General features: G+C 38.0%; 1 protein-coding gene across 7 annotated transcripts in view; it reads left to right on the top strand.

Annotated features, from left to right (window-relative positions):
• The window catches only part of LOC132131552 (CUGBP Elav-like family member 5), a 199,070-nt gene that overhangs the window by 166,284 nt on the left and 12,380 nt on the right, over positions 1-20,406 (top strand). For 2 of the 7 annotated variants that reach the window (XM_059543609.1, XM_059543610.1), the window contains exons 6-7: positions 5,833-5,979; positions 13,529-13,673. In XM_059543609.1, the coding sequence (XP_059399592.1) occupies positions 5,833-5,979; positions 13,529-13,673 (292 nt within the window). Of the gene's footprint in view, positions 1-5,805; positions 5,980-13,528; positions 13,695-20,406 lie in introns of all 7 variants that reach the window. The other 5 variants (XM_059543608.1, XM_059543611.1, XM_059543605.1 and 2 more) reach the window with 3 other exon arrangements.

Here is a 20,406-nt window from a genome sequence, read left to right as displayed (position 1 = left end):
AAACACCAAATGTTTTTATTCCAGTACATAGACGTCTGTAACTCCCTTGATGTTTTACCCAGAAATAATTTTAACTACTTTGGTGATAAAAACCCTGAAGGGATACAAGATAAGGCCCTTTTTTTTAAGATTGCAGCTTTGTGCTGTCTTCCACTTGTGCATTTTGTGGTACTTCTCTTGACCTGCAAAAGTCCATTATGTATAGTCGTGCAGCACAACTAATGAGCAGTGACTGAATGCACTGATAATGCCTTTGGTAATGATATCCTTACTAAGCAGTTGAGCAAACAAAACAATAAAACAGTTCTGAAAAGGCTAAGGGCATGAAGGTTCAAACAGAGTGAAATCGAATATCAAATCTACATTTATCTTCCCCAATGACTGTTTTGGTTGTTTTTCTGGCCACTCCTTCAGACGCCTACATGAGTGCCATATGCCTAGAACCAGAGCTGCCGAGCTTTAATGTGCAAACTGATTGCTTTGAACTTGGCCCTCTCTAAGCATTTCGACAGCAATACAGAGAACAATAGTGACCAACCATATTTTATTTAATTTTTCATTCACCATAGGCTTTTTGAAAAGTTATTTGATAAAGAGTTTTATTTGGTATCAAACAGTTCTGATGCAAATTAAAACATTTGATTTAAAGTAAAAATATTTGAAAATTATGTGTCAGTATACTAACAGTATAGAGTAGAAAGCTATCAAGCTGTGTAGAAAAATGTTTGGATATGTATAATATATGAAGAGTTCAGATGCAAACAAAAGCCTCAAAGTGGCGTCCGAAATTTTCATCTAAAATGACCATTTTTATCAAGCTCCTATGTTTAGGTTCTGTAATTTTTACTGTAATGGCAACGTATATTTTACTGTAATGGCAACCTGTAGTAAAGACTGTGAAGAGATGGACCAGCGATACAGAGCAGGATTTACAATCTTGTTTTGACATCACAGACTGGAGCGTTTTTGAAGCTGCTACCACCGATCTGGACGAACTCACAGAGACCGTAACATCCTATATTAGTTTCTGTGAGGATATATGCATTCCTACCAGGACTTATTTAACATTCAACAATGATAAGCCATGGTTTACAGTAAAACTCAGACACCTTCGTCAGGCCAAAGAGGACGCCTACAGAAATGGGGACAGGGTCTTGTACAATCAGGCCAGGAACACACTGAACAAAGAGATTAGAGCGGCTAAAAAGACCTACGCTAAAAAGTTGGAAGACCAGTTTACTTCCAACGACTCTACTTCAGCTTGGAGAGGACTGAGAGCCATCACAAACTACAAGACACCATCCCCTTGCACTGAGGCTAATCAACGACTTGCTAACGACCTGAATGAGTTTTATTGTAGATTTGAAACCCCCAACACCCACTCTGACCATCTCCCTACACAACCATTAACACCTCCTGCAATCCCCCTCTCCATACCTCCTGCTCTTCAAATCTGTGAAGATGATGTGCGCCAGGTCTTCAAGAAAAACAAAAGAAGAAAAGCACCAGGCCCAGATGGCGTTACACCAGCCTGTCTGAAAACCTGTGCTGACCAGCTGGCCCCCATCTTTTCACAGATCTTCAACAGATCTCTGGAGTTGTGTGAAGTGCCTTCCTGCTTCAAACGCTCAACCATAATCCCCATTCCAAAGAAACCCAAGATAACAGGACTTAACGACTACAGACCTGTGGCTCTAACGTCTGTCGTCATGAAGTCGTTTGAAAAACTGGTTCTGGCTTATCTGAAGGACATCACTGGACCCTTACTGGACCCCCTGCAGTTTGCGTACCGAGCAAACAGGTCCGTGGATGATGCAATCAACATGGCATTGCACTTCATCCTGCAACATCTGGACAAAACAGGGACTTATGTGAGGATCCTGTTTGTGGACTTTAGTTCGGCTTTCAACACCATCATCCCAACAACCCTCCAGACCAAACTGACCCAGCTCTCTGTCCCTAGCTCTATCTGTCAGTGGATCACCAGCTTTCTGACAGATAGGCAACAGTTAGTGAGACTGGGGAAATTCATGTCAAACAGCTGCTCCACCAACACTGGTGCCCCTCAGGGATGTGTTCTCTCCCCTCTGCTCTTCTCCCTGTACACCAACGACTGCACCTCTAAAGACCCCTCTGTCAAGCTCCTGAAGTTTGCAGACGACACTACAGTCATCGGCCTCATCCAGGACGGTGACGAGTCTGCTTACAGACAGGAGGTTGAGCAGCTGGCTGTCTGGTGCAGTCTTAACAACCTGGAGCTGAACACGCTCAAAACAGTGGAGATGACTGTGGACTTTAGGAGAAACCCCCCTGCACTTTCCCCACTCACTATCATGAACAGCACTGTGACTGCAGTGGAGTCATTCAGATTCCTGGGAACCACCATCTCTCAGGACCTGAAGTGGGACAATCACATTGGCTCCATTGTGAAAAAAGCCCAACAAAGGTTGTACTTCCTTCGCCAGCTGAGGAAGTTTAACCTGCCACAGGAGCTGCTGAAACAGTTCTACTCAGCCGTCATTGAGTCAGTCCTGTGTACTTCAATTACTGTCTGGTTTGGTTCAGCTACAAAATCAGATATCAGAAGACTACAGAGAACTGTTCGGACTGCTGAAAGGATTATTGGTGCTCCCCTGCCCACCCTCCAAGAACTGTACACATCCAGAGTGAGGAAAAGGACTCAGAAAATCACTCTGGATCCCTCACATCCAAGTCACCCCATCTTTGAACTTTTGCCATCTGGCCGGCGCCTCAGAGCCGCAAATACAAGAACAGCAAGGCACAAGAATAGTTTCTTCCCCCAGGCAATCTACCTCATGAACAGTTAAATGTTTCCCACTTAAACTTATGCAAAAATGTGCAATATCCTTATATTTATTTGTTACCCCTCCATCCTAGAACATTCCCGCATCTCACTCAATCCTATTCCATTATCATTTATAGCACAATTGTTTATACACTTATTTATTTGCCAATTTGTAAATCTCCTGTAAATTTTTTTTTTTTTTTTTTTGTCTGTGTGTTGTTGTCTCTGTTTACTGGAAGCTTATGTCACTAAAACAAATTCCTTGTATGCGCAAGCATACTTGGCAATAAAGCTCTTTCTGATTCTGATTCTGATTTCTGGTATAGGTAATTTTTCTATGCAATTAAAGTGAAATAACTGAACATAAATATAGGAGAGTGATTCATTTCAGAAGAAAATTTCAGACAGCACTTGAGGCTTTTGCATCTGAACTCTTCAGATATAACAATAAATAAAAATGGAACTACTATAGAAAAAAAAACATTTTAAATCTAAAAACATAAACGAAAAATAGTAATAAATGCTATTGCAGTATATAAATAAACTTAGCAGGGCTTCATGGGAGCATGGATGCGATCTCTTTTGAGCCATTTTTTTCCAAATTCATTCTGAAATTAAGATTTTTTTGCTTGTCTGTTAGTTTTTTTAACATATGTTTTAATCATTAATTAAAAATGAATAAATAAATAAATACTTTTGAAATATTTTTAAATAAAAATGTTCTGATAATCAAACCTTATTATGTGTTTATTGGTATATGTTTAGTGACTAAATGCCTCTTGAAGTGAATAATTCACTGCACAAAGCACATTGCTTTCTGCAAAAAATATGAACGATTATGTGATTAGTTGCTTTATGTTTCTATTTAGCATTGTTTTTCCCCCCTGCTGAGATGTAGACCTACAACCCATTTTGGAACAAGACCCACCAGTTGTGGACCTAAAACACACTCCCCCGTCCACTCTGCAGACTTGGCTTGTGGCCTCACCTGATTTTACCCCATATTGTGGCTGCTTATCAACATTTTCATGTCAATTTCAGCTAGCCTCTTATCTTGGCTGATGCACAACCTTTCTCTACTGTCAGATCACAGTCATATTTTGGCCTTTTTGTCGAAATCGATTCCGTAGCTTTATTTTATTTTATTCGCACCGTATAGTACTGTAACAGGGGATGTTATGGGCTGATAAAGGTCAAGTGTAGCATCAAATCATTGAGAGATTCATAATGAATGTGAGCGCGGCTCTCACGGCAGGTGTTTCATTACCACAGTACGGGAGAGAATGAGTGAGCCAGACTTAGAAACCCACACATCCAAGGTCAGACCATAATCATTGGTGGCCTTGTCAATCTCATACCCAGGTTTTTCATCTAATCCTTTTGATATTTCATAACCTATCAAATAGCGAAATCTGAAATAGATTTTGTTATGTAATGGTCAAGCTGCCAAGGCTCATGTCAATCTACTGATGCCACTAACAGTTTTGTAGATGTATTTGTTTTATTGCATGAGGGTTGATGTTGAGAGTTTGTAGAAACTCATAATACTTTCTTTTTTTATTCTTGGGCAAAAGGCTGAATTGTTGTTTTGAATATGCATCCAACCACCTTGTGTTTGGTGCAAAGTTGAAGTAAAAAAGTCATGATAGATTCAGATATGCCATTCACATATGAACTTAAAATGCTCCTATTATGCTTTTTTTTTTTAAAGTTTCTAATATTGTTTTGGTAGTCTCCTACAATAGGTTTACCTGCATCCAAGGTCAGAAAACGCTTTTGTTTCCTCAAAATATGCATTTAATGTCACCTCATTTTACAGCAATTCTCAAACGATTCATTCGAAGCAGTCCTACGATTCAGTCTCTCTAAATCCCTCCTTTCCATGAGCTTACTCTGCTCTGATTGGTCAGATGGCCCAGTCTGTTGTGATTGGTCTACCACGTAGAGCGCATGTCAAAAACAATATGCCAATTGCCATATTTACGTATTTTGAACGCTAAATAGAAAATATAAACATCTATTATTTATCTTACTAACAGGTTGTGATTCAATGGAGAAGCTGATCCAAATAAACGGGGCACTGATCCGTCTTTCAAGAGCAAGTGTTTTGTGAATCGCACATTGAACTCCCTGAGATTAGAGAAGCAGTTGTAAGTGAGGGGAACACAAAAAAACATTGGGGTTGCTGTGGTACAGTGAAAAAAAACAAAAAAAAACAAAGAAGAAGAATTTGAACCACTGAATCTTTGCAAACTTTGCAGACTGTTTACATTCACAAACTGGTACATTACACACTGCATGAAAGGCAATATTCGAAATGGAATAATAGGAGCACTTGGTGTTATATGATGTGATTTGACAGTCCAAAATTTAAGTCATGATTGGGTGAAAATATCTAATAACCTTCTCCAATTAGCTGCAACCAGATCACTGAATCAACTGATGAAGGAATCTTTCAGGCAGGTTTTGTGAACTGGATTCCATGAAAAGATCCGATTCAAAAGTCAAAGGAAGGAATCCTTCACAAAAGAATGACTAATATAGAATGCATGTTGTATTGACCAGTTTGTATGTATTAACTATTTATTTGTCTGTCTGTCTGTCTATCTATTTATTTATATTTGATGGTTATTTTGTGCCTTTTTGGGTCATTAGGGATATTCATTTGTGTTACATGGAGTCTTACAGGTTTGAAAGAACATGACAATTAGTAAAGGTCTGTATACACTAAGGACAATGACTATAACTATAAAGTTTTGATAATCTTTCTAATTTTATGAGAACAGCAATGTCCACACCACAACTATAACAAATAATTATATGGTTGGAATAATTTTGAGAACAATTTTGAATGCTAAAAACATTGACGATCATAATTCACCCGGCATTGAAGAGCTCAAACTTTTAAATCAAGAATATTTTGAATTGTATTTCCTATGGTTGTTGACGGTCTCGCTTGCAAAGCGGGGGGTTAAACGCAGCCTGCCCTCTCTCCTCAGACTGGCTCCGATTCTCTCCTCCCTCAGGGTGCGTCGTCCAGTCTGGTGGTCAAGTTTGCCGACACGGACAAGGAGCGCACCGTCCGCCGCATGCAGCAGATGGTGGGCCAGTTTGGCATCTTCAACCCTGCCATTGCCCTGCCCTTTAGCACCTACAGCACCTACGCGCACGCGGTGAGTACCTTTCCTCCCCTCTGGGGGACTTGGCGACTCTGGGCCCAACACTTTCCAATTTCGATGATCTCATTGCCTCATTCCTGCATGCCCAAACATCCTCACTCATGTGCCCAGAGTGACTCAGAATATTCCATAGGAAAATCTTCACTTGGTTATTAATAGCTTGCATCGGGTGCTTCGGTACCTCAGGGAGGTTGAAAAGCAGTCGAGAGGCTGAGTTGGTGCCTAATATTCATTCATGAGAGATACTAAAAAAACTGTTAGTTTCTAGTTAGTTCCTCCATATGGAGTAGACAGATATACATATATTCATGTACTGATAGGCATAGCCGAATATTTCTCGTAAATGCCAGGATTAATTGTTAGAGTCGACCCGGCCCCTCGGGGCTTATCATTCACACTCATTTTCATATCACAGACGTGCGGGGGACAGCAGAAGATGTGCGTACGGACAATCTCACAGTAACTGCCAGGCCAGTACGCAGGAAAAATACGCCCTCATTGGCATTCATGAGATGCGGAGCGTCCGCAGGAAATGCAAATGGTCTGAGAGCGGCGTGCGGGAAGGCAGGCAGGGCGGTTGCCGTGGCTCCCACAGGTTGGCAGTGACTTTTATCTCCTGTGTCAGAGATGATGCAGTGTGCCGCTCGCTGGCAATGACACAGTCTCTATAATTCACTGTTCAAGCCCAAGCCACAACCCACACATGCCAAAACCTACTGCTTTATAGTGCATGCAGCATGTGGCAAAGTTTGTGACTTTTTATTAGGTCATCTTTTTGACTAATCAAGAGAAGTGTTATTTTAAACCAGATACAAAAACCAATTTAAAGGGGCACTCACTATTTTTTTATTTTTACATTTTTTTTTTATACATGAAAAAATTAATAGGAATAAAAAAATAAAAAGTTATATGTGCATCACATGAGATGATGATTCCGGGTCATATTAGTAGCCTAATGAAGCTGTTTTATTTTACGTAGCGCTTGTCACCTCATGAGAGCCACCATATTAAGATCACATGACCAGCCACTATAATGCAATCCTAAATCGATTATTATTGAACACTATATTGATCGTGGAATAAATTAATCATGCCTATATTAACTCTACAGTATTTTTTCACCCAATACATGATTTTCTGCTAGATTTGTTTAGATTTACTCTGAGCAGTCGACTAATGCTAAGTGTTAAATGCTAGCACGAATGATAGCCTACCTCAAATTGTGCAGCATGATCAGTAGAGGTTAGATTTGACTTTTCACCTGGCGGCTGATAAAACAGTGTATTATTATTATTATTTGTTTATTTATTTAATTTATGGGTCATGTCAGTCACATTGCACATTGCCTCATACTGCTGAAACTAATGCTAAACCCTCTTCAACCTGGGCTAGCAAGTAGCCATCCAGTAAACACCCAGAACCACCTAGCAATGAACTAGCATAGCAGCTAGCTTATTTCCCATGTTCTACTGTTTACTCACCTCCTCAGCTGAGCAGAACCTGAAAGGGTCTCCAATAGGCTTTCATTGTGCCTTCATAAACAATAAAAAAAAAACATACGTTTCGCTTTCAGATATGGCAATGGTACATTTAGAAATGTGGAGGACGAGCAAATTAAGAGGCTCTTTCCACAAACACAGCTGTGCAGAGGATTACTGGGTTGAGCTGACAGCCAGTAAATTGGATTTTAGTCAGAGTAGAGGAGGGGGGCATCTGAGCGCAAATTGGAGGGGTAATAGTGCTGACAACATCGTGCCAAAAGACAGATGCGTTGTTTTAAAAAAAGGTACATCTAACTCCTTAATCTCCTAAATAAACATGAAGATGTTGGAAATATCCGATGCGGCCTTGTCTTCGTCTCTGGGGTGGAATGGAGGGGTGTGACACAAACACGCGAAGAAAGCGAGAAACATTCATTTTCTTTCAGACGCTCTTGTCAATACAATCCGAACATCTTTTATCTGTCTTTTTCACCCGTTGCCTCGTGTTTGATCTTTTTTTCCATTTTCTGAGCGGAGCCATCTTCATTTTCAACTTTTGGAAGATGAATAAAAGCGCGGCTGTTGATGGAAAGCCAGAGAGATCTCTTTTACTTGACGCCAATCACCAGAGACGGTGCATTAGATTAATATGACGCACAAATTGCTTGAAAGCACTTCAGAATGTTCTGAAGCCAACATTAATGAGGGGAATGTTTGTCTGGGTATTTTTGGGTGGAGGGCTCTGAGGAGGGGGGCACCTGTTCTGCTTTTGACCTACATTGCCCCCTATTGTTGAGAAATATAAGTGTTGGCTATTCGAAAAGTGTTTGAAAGCATTATTTCTTATGGAGCATTTAGAAATAGACAACAAGATTGATGTATTGTATAGGAATATACAGTATTCCCTCAGTAGAGTGTTGTATGATTTTCTCAAAATGTCTGTCTAGTCATAAATGGACACTTTACAGAAACATGATAACTATATACTGTACATATGAAACATGACACAGAAACATCTAAATGGAAGCGCACTCAGACCCAAAACATATTTTATATTTTACGCAGGTATGCGAGTTCAAATGCCATGCAAGCTAAGCAAGCTTACCTTACATTCTTTCTTAATGTTTAGGGCTTAAATCAAGTTCTGGAAGAGCCAAAACTATGTTTGCACTGTCTCTGTGCTTAGTCCTGAAGATGTGCTTTAGCAAACAGAAGAAAAAGGAGCGAGGGCGTTTCAGGCAATCTTACAGGGCCAGGAACCTTAATAACCTGGGTCCACGCATTCAGCTCAATCCATTTCTCGTCTCTCTATAAATATCTCTCCACTCATCACGCCATTCTCCCTGTGCTGCAGCAGGGCCAGACCTACTATAAGAGGTAATGTGTGATGCAAGCAGAGGTGGGCAGAGACACAGAGCAGCTCTGGATAGATAATTGCCAAGTGATAAAGAGGTGATTGCCTGGTGGCACCAAGGGAGACTAATGCCATCGGCAAGCCATAAAAAAACCCACATGCCTGACAATAAACGAATGCCGTCGCCAGGGCAACTTCTTCCCGTGGCCGTTTTTTTTTTTTTTTGAAGGAAGAAAAGGTTATGACCTCAGTGATGAAGACTTCGCTGAAGGCAATTTGGTTCCTTTTGCCTGCACCTGAATGCTTCCTGTCTATTCAAGATGCTGGGTAAAGTTTTGGTTTAGAAATGTTCAGGAACAGTTCTCCCCGTTTAATTGTTGTAATTATTTGTAATTATTATTTCACTCTCATGTCATTACAAACTTATATGCCGAGTTTTTTAGGGGCGATTTTCTTTTATGATTTTTTACGCAGTACCTGTTTTCCCAATGCCTCACCTCAGATCTTAAAACTACATAAAAATATCTAAAAATCACTTAAAATCACAAGTCATGCGACTCTTTCACAACCATTTCTTTGAAATTATTCAGTTTAAACACTGAAAATCTTTCATGTAATTGTCATTAAATAAGAAAGAGCAGCTTGGACATTCCACTAAACATCTTTTTTTATATTCTATGCAAAATAAATAAATCATTCAGGTTTTTAATGACAAACGGGGGAGTAATTAATGAGAAAATGCATTTTTTGCAAATACATTTTTGGGTGAACTGTTTTATTCCAGATTTCTTACACAGCTCTTCTTAAGACAGCTGTCAAGTCTATGCAAAACTATGCAAAAATATAATAAAATCACCTTAAAAGCAGGTCACACAACTCTTGGACTGTAGCCCAAGTTTTCGGAAGTTGAATGATACTTTTATGTTGGTAAATTGTACACATTTTATTCAGTTAAACACTGAGAATCTTGGTCACCATTCACTTTTATTTAATGGAAAAGAGCTCCTTGGACATTCCGCTGAATATCTCCTTTTATATTCTATGCAAGGGTTTGGAAGCGCAAGTGAATGAGTAAATAATAACACAGTGTTAGTAATTGGGTATAATGTTTTTATCTATTGAAGATTTTCTTATGCATCTCATTCCAGTAGCTTGTAGTGATCACAGTTTTTTTTAAAACAGCACAAAATTGCCATAAAATCAACATAAATATTGCAATTCAACTCTTGCTCTTTATTCAAAGTCTTTGGAAGTCATACAATATGTGTTTATGTCAGTAAAAAATAAATAAATAAATAAAATAAGTTTAAACACCTAAAATCTTGGTCACCATTCACTTTCATGGGATGGAAAAGAGCAGCTTGGACATTCTGCTAGACTTGTCCTTTTATAGTCTAAGCAAGAAATAAAGTCAGAAGTGTTTGCAATGACAAATGGGAGGGTAAAAGATTAATTTTTGGCTGAACTATCTCTTTGAATAAGAATAACAGAGAAACACAAGATGTTTTTTTTAATTGTCTCGTTTGCAGTTGACAGCCAAAGGACCTTGTTTTTTCTTTTCTTTTTTTTCCCCTCCTTGTCTCCCCTCCACCCCCTTTCAAGAACAAATTGATGTTGCTCACTTCTCCCCAACATAATTATATGCTTGGGCCTCCAATTTTCGGTTTTAATTCCTAAAGAGCAGAACTGAATGCCACATCGTTATCTGAGGCAATCTGGTGGCAGCCATGAAAGGCGACATTATCCGAGCCGTTCATGGAGGGAAATTACAATATGGAAGTCTTCAACTCACCGCACTATGCTCTGCCCAAAGCCTGTCCCTCTGGCTTTTAAAGGGCATTAGCAAACTGTCACCCGGTGAGAGCCAGCCAGCTTAACTCTGATGCCCCATTCAGCAGGAAGGAAGTGGTCGCGAGATTGGCACAAAAGGGCCTGATTACTGTGGCATGGCTATTACAAGGCGGAGAGAGGCTAGACTGTCTCGTCCCACCCTTGCCTGAAGGTTGACAAATGCATTAAACCAGTGGCCCGTGACCCATTTTTAAGTTTAACTTAAAAACTCACCCAAGTAACAATTTAGCTATATGTAAAAAAAAGAAAAAAAATCTGACATTGCAGTAAGACATTTCTGTTAAAGGAATATTCTCTGAAAACCTATTCAATAATAAGGGCCCTATCATACACCCGGCGCAATGCGATGCAAGGGGCAGCGCAAGTGTGTTTGCTAGTTTCAGTCCAGCACCGTTCACATTTTCCCGTGCAGCACCACGTCATTTAATTAGCAAATGCATTTGCATCCATTTGTGCGCCCATGGGCGTGCTGGTCTAAAAAAGAGGTGTGTTCAGGCGCATTGCTGGCGCATTGCTATTTTGAAGAGCTGAAAATAGACTGCGCCATAGACCAACTCAAACCTGGTCTAAAGAGCACGTTGGTAGAAAATGCGCCTCTGGGCGGATCCACAGTTCGCGTTGACTTTGCTTAATACACACAGGGATGTGCATCACACAAACATGCCAAATATTAAAAACAAAAGGATTACAGTGTAAAATAATATTATTGTGTAGGCTACATAAATATAAAAATGTAATGATGGATAGTCATTGCATGTATTAGAATTAGACTACCTATTTGCAATTCAGCCTATTACTACTTATAATGATGAATGAAATTGGCGAATTAATTGAACAATCGTGGCAATACACACGCATATATATTAACTGACTCATCGCGCAGAGCTTTGGTGGATTTCTGCTTGTCCCGTAGATGATCTGCTCGAGCGTTTCAACTTCGCACATGAGCAGATCGGTTTCTTCGCTTGAGAAGCGTTCAGCTTTTCCACCAACAAATTCCGCCATGTAAATAGCCACCTGCCCTGACACGATGAGCGCATCTCGCTCTTAAAGGGAATGGGAGATGACACTCTGATTGGTTTATTGAACGTTACGCCCATTACTCATTAAGAGAATAGGGACAACCCATTCCAAAAATGCGCCCCGGCACACGAACCGTTTTTCCATCTAGAAAATAGCAAAAGTGGATTTGAACACACCCTGAGTGCACCTGCGCCGTGTGCTTTACACTTTACGCTTAGATCGTTAAACTAGGACCCTAAGTGTTCAAATATTAAGCAGTGTTGCAAAAATTTAAATGTTGAAAACCTCAATTAATTTCCAATACCTCTGAATTAAATATTTCTCTTGGAATGTTCCCAGTGTACAATTAAGCAATGCTGAGGTTTTTAGTTTACTTACTCAGCATATTTGTGCTGAGATATTATTTATATTCATTTAACACATTTATGCTCCTTGTTTTCCCAAAACTGTGGATTTTGCATGTAGGATAATAGATGGTCCTCAGCAGTTTGTTGATGGAATTATGCAAATGAAAGGAGAAGTTTATAGATAGTAATGCATGCAAGACTTATAGATTAGTTTTGTGGGTGTACGGCATATTTCAGGATCAGTGACAAGGCCAGATAGAAAATATGATTGCCTTTCTACTATTCAGAGACGAAAGAGCAGCAGAGAGCAAAGTCTACCTGAACAATATCATCTTCAGTATTCAAATGAAGAGTGGCAGCTCAATGATTATTGCATGATGTAGCATATTACTTTTGGCCTTTTTTTCCTCTTTGGGGACTGCATGCTGTGATGTACAGGAATGTTGTTTGATTAGTTGCATTATTGTTTAACTGGACGAGAATATTTTGATTCCGACCACGTTTTATAGAAGCATTGTTCTTGTAAATTGACTATAGTAAGAGTAGAAAGTGGTTTAATTTGTCGTGACGAAAAACAACGTAGTTATCTACCTTGGTCAACTGAAAATACATCTTCATAGTTCCAGTAAAAAAAATACATAATAAAATAAAATAAAGAATTACATGCCATTTGTAACCTATTTTGCTTCTGTGATGTGTAATGTATTTCTGAGTGAAAAATTATATTTGACAAAAATATTATTTGAAAAATATTAATATTAACCGCATTTAACTAATTATGTTTTATTAATTATTCTAATTAAGTATGTTTTATTTTCACATATCACTTTTCACTTATATTTAATTTTCACATATACATCTTTTATTGTTGTATTTGTATATTCCTAAATAGCTACTTTCATTCCCAACAAACTGAATATGGCGTCTATTCTGACAAAAGTGGATTGCACAGTGATATTATTAGAAAAAACGTCTACGATACATGTAAGCTAGCATGTATGCATGAGGTAAATTCTGGATCTAAGAATATCTGCTTCCGAATAACGGTGATAAATTCAGCCTTGATAGCTGTCACACTGTAAAAGAAAGTGGGGGAGGGAAAAGAAGTTGCACTGTCAAGCATCATGAAGAAAGCATCACCTTAAAGTTTGAAAGGGAAAAAATGAATACAATTCCATTTTTTTCTGAACTCCCAGGTCCCTTAAGGACTACAATAATATGTGCGTCTATCCCTCCATTAGAATGAGCCAGACCGACAGCTATTGAAATGTTTCGAGGGGGCTTGTGACAGCCCTCTGACTGGGAAGATGGACGCTTTCACTAAACATAGGTTGACACATTTTTCTCTTTTCCGCTCTACTTTCTCCTCTACTCTGTGAAGCACTTCCTATCCATCATGCCCCCATGTAGCCTGTGTGCTTCTAGTAACCTTTCTCTCTTTTTCTCCCTCTCTGCTTTCTGTTTTTTCCTCTATATCTATCCGGCAGCTGATGCAGCAGCAAGCGGCCCTCATGGCTGCTAGTCACGGTGGCTACCTGGCACCCAGCGTGGCCTTTCCCACCACCCAGATCCACCAGATGGGGGCGCTCAATATCAACAGCCTGCCACCCACCCCCATGACCCCGGTGTCGGGTGAGTTTCATCAGACACTGGGTGAGCAACAGTGCTTCATTTCCTCTCTTTCGGGGTGGGGTCTGAGTGTTACCGTTGCATTAGTCAGACTGACATAGTCAGTCTCGAACTTAGATGCACTTTAAAAGTTAGATTTCAGTCGGACTAAAGCTATGGATCATGAACAGAAAATGAACATTCTAGACGATCTGGATAACACAATTGCTTGACCCAGCCTGTATTGTTAATCCCACATAAATTGGCCATACGTTGTGTGTCAACTCTAAAAATGGTGAAGTGAGATGTGTATTTAATGAATTAAGGGTTCGAGTGCACAATTGTTATGTATACTTGGATGGACTGTAGTCACTTTAGCTGTAATCACTTTAGCTTGATTGTAACTGTGCATGTACTGCAAGTGTAATTGTGTTCAAGCACAAAAATGTATAGTTACATAATTTTTTTTTAAAAGATAGTTTTCTTTTAAACACTAAAAACACTGAAAAAAGTTAGCGCAAATGTGAATAGTCTTTGCGATTTTCTTCTGAATGATTGATACTACAATAAAAACGTGCATTGTAACTGCACATAAAAAAGTCATTGCGCAGGACTTTTGGACAGAACAAAAGCACAAAAACTATACACAATTTCTGCAGTTTTCTTGTCCAGTCAGTTATGTTAAACTGCAGAAAAATTAGCGGAAATATGAAAAGTGTAGTTTTCTGTAATTAAAAAAGTCAGTACACTTAGCTTAGGGGTAGATAGAAGCAAAGCACTTAAACAGTTAACATCTGCGTGAATTTCTTTATTTTTATGTACAACTATTTTTTAAACCAAATAATAATAATGATAATTAGCGAGAGTGTGAATAGCAAGTTTTTTTTATGTTTAATTATTTTTTTCATTTCTTTTTTTTTACTTGCAGTCTATTCACATAGTTTTCAGTGTGTTAAAAGTCAGTACTCTTTACTTTTGGATTAACAAAAGAAAAACACAAAACATGCAAATTTCTTTTAAAAAATTAATGGAATAATCTTTGAGATTTTGCTCTGTACAATCATTGATACAACAGTGAAACGTATTGGTTTGGTTACATCAGCATATTTGTAGTTTTCTGTTAATTAAAAAATTAGCATGCATTACTTTTTACTTTTGGATTAACAGAATGAAAGCACAAAAAACTAATTTCGCAGATTTTTTTTTTGTTAAACAGATGTGTAAATTGTTTTTGAGGTTTTGTTCTGATACCACAAAAAAACAAAAACAATAATAATAGTAATGCAGTTTTTTAATGTGATATTAACTATTTCGATAATTGATGCAAAATTGCTTCTAGATCATGTAACCTAAACCAAATGTGCTGTGTTTGAGCTCTTCCATAATTGAGCTGCAAAGTGAACCAGACTTTATGCCGATAGTCAAAAAAATTGACCTACGCGAGATGACCGTCGCATGGGCAGACGTGGAATTGCAGTTTCACATGGGAGGTTTGTTGGAATATACTATGACATTCCAAAACAAGCACATTTCTCAAATCAGCTCATCTCGTGTCACATTTGAAGTTACAAAAATGCTCATGCTGACATTTCCTAAATGGCATGACAGAATTGCATCCTCATACAGCTTTGATAATCAGGACACGATTGATCTGATTGTCATTCCCAACACCCCGTTATCACACAATCTAAACAAACAGGAGATCTTATTGGATAATGGCCACCTTACAGCATTTGCTTATGCAGCGGTATTGCACTTTTCCAACCCCTTCTGAAAACATGCCACCCAGTGAATCATGCTCAGCTTTAACAAAGCTCATTTCTCTTTTGTCAACAGCACTGCTGTACCAATTTACACTATACACCACGACACCGGACAATATCATTTGTCATTGAGTAACTTGCAGCTAACTGGCTGGCTCATTTCAAAGCACATTTTTAGTTTCCTGGCTAATTGACTTACCGTAGAATGACAAAACATTTGTGTTCTTATGCAAAGTTAAAACACAAGCTTTATTACCTGAGGGGCTGGAACAAGAACACGCTCCCCTGGCATCACATACAGTATAGATTTAATACGGTTCCATCTTTTACAAGCCGCCATCCAGTCCAATAAAAGCCTCATCCAATTAAAGCTCCAGAGCTGTCAAGCCACACTCCTCTTCTGTGAGGCTGAGGCTATCCATGTGTGGCATTACATGCAAATGTACTTACTTGCTACTTCAAATATTAAGGCAGACAGACAGGACGGTTAGTCAAATGTTTTGTCAAGACAATGCAAAACATACACTTTTTCCACCCGGGATCATCCATCACTCACTGCATGTTTGTTTTAGCAGCATCCATTGTATTAGCAGTCCTAAAATTCACTGCAAGACTGAAACTGTTATATTGAACAATTACGTTGATACTACTGCACAGTTGACTTTTTCACTAGTTATGAATGCCAATACTTACTGATGTCCATGAAACTATGATAATGTCATAGTTAATGTCACTTAAACGTAATAATACTATCGCTAATGTCCATGAAACTATAGCAATGCAATGGTGTCACAAACCATAGAAATACTGTAACAAATGTCAAAGGTAATGCCATTATGGTATAATGGTAAATGTTAAAAAAGCATAGTATTACCATGATAAATACTCATGAAACCACCCTATTACCTTAATAAAAGTCACAACACATAGTAAATTCTCATAAAATCATAGATACAACATGGTAAATGTTCATGAAACCACAATATTGCCGTGGTAAATGTCACAACTCATAGTGTGGCCATGGCAAAGATCTATAAAAGCATGGTATTTTATATATATATATATATATATATATATATATATATATATATATATATATATATATATATAAATTGTTTGTTTTGTGTTTTGTTTTTTTTGGACGTGTACCTTGCTGTACCATGTTAAATGTCCATAAAGCCAAAGCACCTCATCTTTTTTGCAATATTTTAGTCTTCTTAGCAAAAATGATCCATCTCTGTGTAAAACAACCGTGCTCATATGTTTGCGTTTTATCCTCTTTGACTGGGATCAGTGTCATATTAACATGCAGTGCAGCTGCTGGGGTGAATATTGGCCTCTCTTACACTGACTTAATTGAAAGAGACTGGCGGAGCTGCGCGGATCTCCTGTGGACGCAAGATGTGCTGAAATATGCACAGCGTTGGACACGCTCCTGTGTGCGCGTGTGAGCTCTGCTCTACTGATTGCCTTCCATTATTGAACCTATTGGAATCTGTTGCATTATTAATCCTGGGCAAGATAGAGCGGATGGTGTTAAAAATATTCAGAGGACTACAATAAATAAGATATTCATACTTTTTTTTGTTCATTCAATCATTTGCATTTCCCTGGCAGGCACAGCACCTCTGGTTTAGTCAATACATCTGCCTGTGTGCGGGTATACACACACACACACACACACACACATATTCTTATTGGTTATGACGTGTGTATAGAGCATTGTGGAACCATGTTACGCTCTTATGGGAAAAATAAGAGGGATACTGGAATCTGATTGGATATTAAGAGCTAATATTTTCAGAAAAATATTTCGGACCATCTTCAATTTCTGTTTGAATAACAAGAATAAGTGTTTTTAGATGGTAACCTATTGTGAAGCAAAAAAAAAAAAAAAAAAAAGCCTTCTAACTTCAATTCATCTTAAGTGTTTTTTAGGGAATTGGGCTGCAATTTGAAGACATCTGGCAAGACCACAGTTGAACGGCAGAACAGCTGTCACATCATCTGAGGCTGCTTTCAGTTCTCCATCTTTTAGTTAATGCACAAGCCCAGAGTATTATTAAAGCGAAATATCCCTAGTGTTAGAAATAACGTAAGGTTCCAAAGTAATAGCTGAACATCTCATTGTGCTTAAGTGGAGCAACAGAGAAAGGATGTGCAAAATTGGATTACAAAATAGACAACATCTGGAAAGTATTATTATGATATGGACTACAATGAACCATTGTAACACAGTGTAAGATTTAACACATTTAAGCACAGATTTCCTGATTCCAGTCTGATTCGTTCAATAATTTGATTGTGATTCAAAATTGATTATTCAGTTATTACGTCAACACAATAACAAATACACAAATAACAATGTTAGTAATATTACTGCACTTAAATATATTATAAGGCATTTATTATTATTATTATTTATGATATATTATTAATGTGGAATCAAGTCCTTATCAAATGTTTAAGTCCTTGTGAAAAAGGTAACAGTAGAATCGATATTGATACTTTTAAATAAAATTCACATTTTTACAGTTTTGTGCATTAACACATTTTCAATTTATCTATTATTTAGATAAATAAATCAGAATTTCATCTAACTAAATAATAATAATAATAAATTATTAGTAGTAGTATTAATAATTAATATTTTTATGGAATTCTTATTTATTATTATTATAATAATATTAATATTATTATTATTATTATTTTATTTTGATATATGAATTAGATCAATTTAATATATTTAACATTTTTGTAAATGATAAATTATGATTTTTGTTTATTATGAGGTATAATAATAATAATAAAAATATTAGATTTATATAAAATTATACAATAATAATAAAATATTTAATGAATTCATTTAAATTTTGACTCTTTTAAGTGCATTTATTTAAATATATCAATCTTTTAAATTGTGTATCTTTATTAAAAAAAAAATATATTGTGTTGTGATAGGTGATGGTATCAATAGATAATACTACAGTGGGTATAAAATAATCACATTTTGTTACTTTAAAGCCTGAAATGAAGATGGACAGTTTTTTTTTTTTTTTTTTTACACCAACATATTAGAAAAAAAAAACTGAATTACTGGCTGTGTCTGAAAGCCTAGGCATCTGAACTATCATGATAATGACATTGCTGACAGTATTTTTACCCAAAGGCATCTCGTGAAAATGATTTCGGACAGGCTTTTTAGGCAGCAACGGTTTAATAATGTACAATAAAATAGAACAAATTTTGGTGATAATTAAACAAATACAATATAATACTGATTTCTCTCTAGAACTAACAAAAAAAGTGGAAAAAGTTAGTCAGGAATGTGCATTTAGACACAAACGCAACATTCAGACGCCATCTTAATTTTTTTGTTCAACCATCACGGAATGCAACGCACAAGATTGTGGGATATCAAAGGCAGCGAAGGATACATAACTTTGGATTCAGATGTGCCTTGATGCCTTACCTTGGAATGCGTCCTCAAAAGTCTATTAGTAAGAAGTGGAAGGTATTTGGTATAACACAGACCCTCCCTGGATCAGGACGTAGGGATGGGCGATATATCGCATGTGATTGACACGCGCATTTCGTCAGTAAAGCCGTTTCCCTGATTAGTGGTAAATCACCATCACCTGCTTTCAAATGGGGCGTAATTTAATAGACAGAGCTGTAGATCACTGACAAGCTACGCAACATTGCGTTCATTATCGAAGGCGATTCATCTGCGATAATGAACACGATATTGCGTAGCTATCAGGACGTCACTCCAAACTGGATGAAAGAGCCAGGACGAAACTGCTCAGATGGGAAGAAGGTTTACCCTCCAACATGACAATGACCCAAAGCACACAGCAAAACTGAGCTCACAGTGGTTGAAGGAGAAAAAGGCTAATCATGGCCTAGTCAGAGTCCAGACTTTAACCCCACTGAAAATCTGTGGAATGACTTGAAGTCCACAAACACTCACCCTCAAATTGAACTGAACTTGAACAAGTGGGAGAAGAGTGGGCAAATATTGCAAAGTCTAGATGTGCAAAGTTAGCAGAGACAGAGACAAATCCCACCAGACTTCAGGCAGTAATTAATGCAAAAGGTGGTTCAACAAAATACTGACACAAGTGGTGATCCTTTTTCCAACTCAGTGATTCTGTTTTTATTTTATTTTAATTATTTTCGTACATATTGGTGTTATATCTTTCACTTGGTTATACGTTGCATTGAGTAAATACAGCTAGATAAACAAAAACCGTGTCCGTTTTTTTAATTCAGACTTGCAAAGCAACAAAATGTGGTTATTTTAAAGGGGGCTGATTATTTTCTATACCCACTGAATACTGAATACCACGGTGAATGACTTGCATATTCATCAACAAGTTATTTAACTCATCTCCCAAGGATTTCAGAAATAAAGCATTACCATGGCACTCTGTCCGAAAAAGAAAAAGAAAAGAACAGATAGTAAACTTATTTACAGTTAAGAAGATTTAATGCCACACTAGTGCAACAGCATGTACTGTTATGTGTGGTTTCAGCATCAGGAGTAACCTAGAAAACCTGGACATCATCATCCAGAGGCATCCACATTCTGCGGTGCACTCAGCGTTTGGGAGAGGAACAGAGGGGTTAAGAGTGCTTGCTGAAAACAATGGCACAGCCGCTCTATTAACAGATGTAAAGTACTTAAGCGCGATGGTGCATGCACTCTCAGCCAGATGGCGCCCTCTATTAGAGGATGTATCGATACCATGATGCATGGTGATGTTTACCCCTATTTTCTTTCTTTTTTTTTATAAGAGTAATGTATAGCAGGTGCAAGCTCTTGAGCTACAAAGAGATCAAAGTCAACGTCATGGCAGTCTAATAGTCAGCGGCGGGATTAAATGGCTTGAAACCGTGCAGCCAGGCTGGTTGCGTTATTCGTCTCTGCCCTAAAGTTCATACCCTGACACAGACTTGATAGGTTTTGCAAAGCCACCGTCCTGCTCTTT

Source organism: Carassius carassius, chromosome 48 (genome assembly GCF_963082965.1).
Source record: "Carassius carassius chromosome 48, fCarCar2.1, whole genome shotgun sequence".
Taxonomy (NCBI): Eukaryota; Metazoa; Chordata; class Actinopteri; order Cypriniformes; family Cyprinidae; genus Carassius; species Carassius carassius.
Note: the sequence above shows the minus strand (reverse complement) of the source record. Positions and strands in the feature narration are given on the sequence as shown.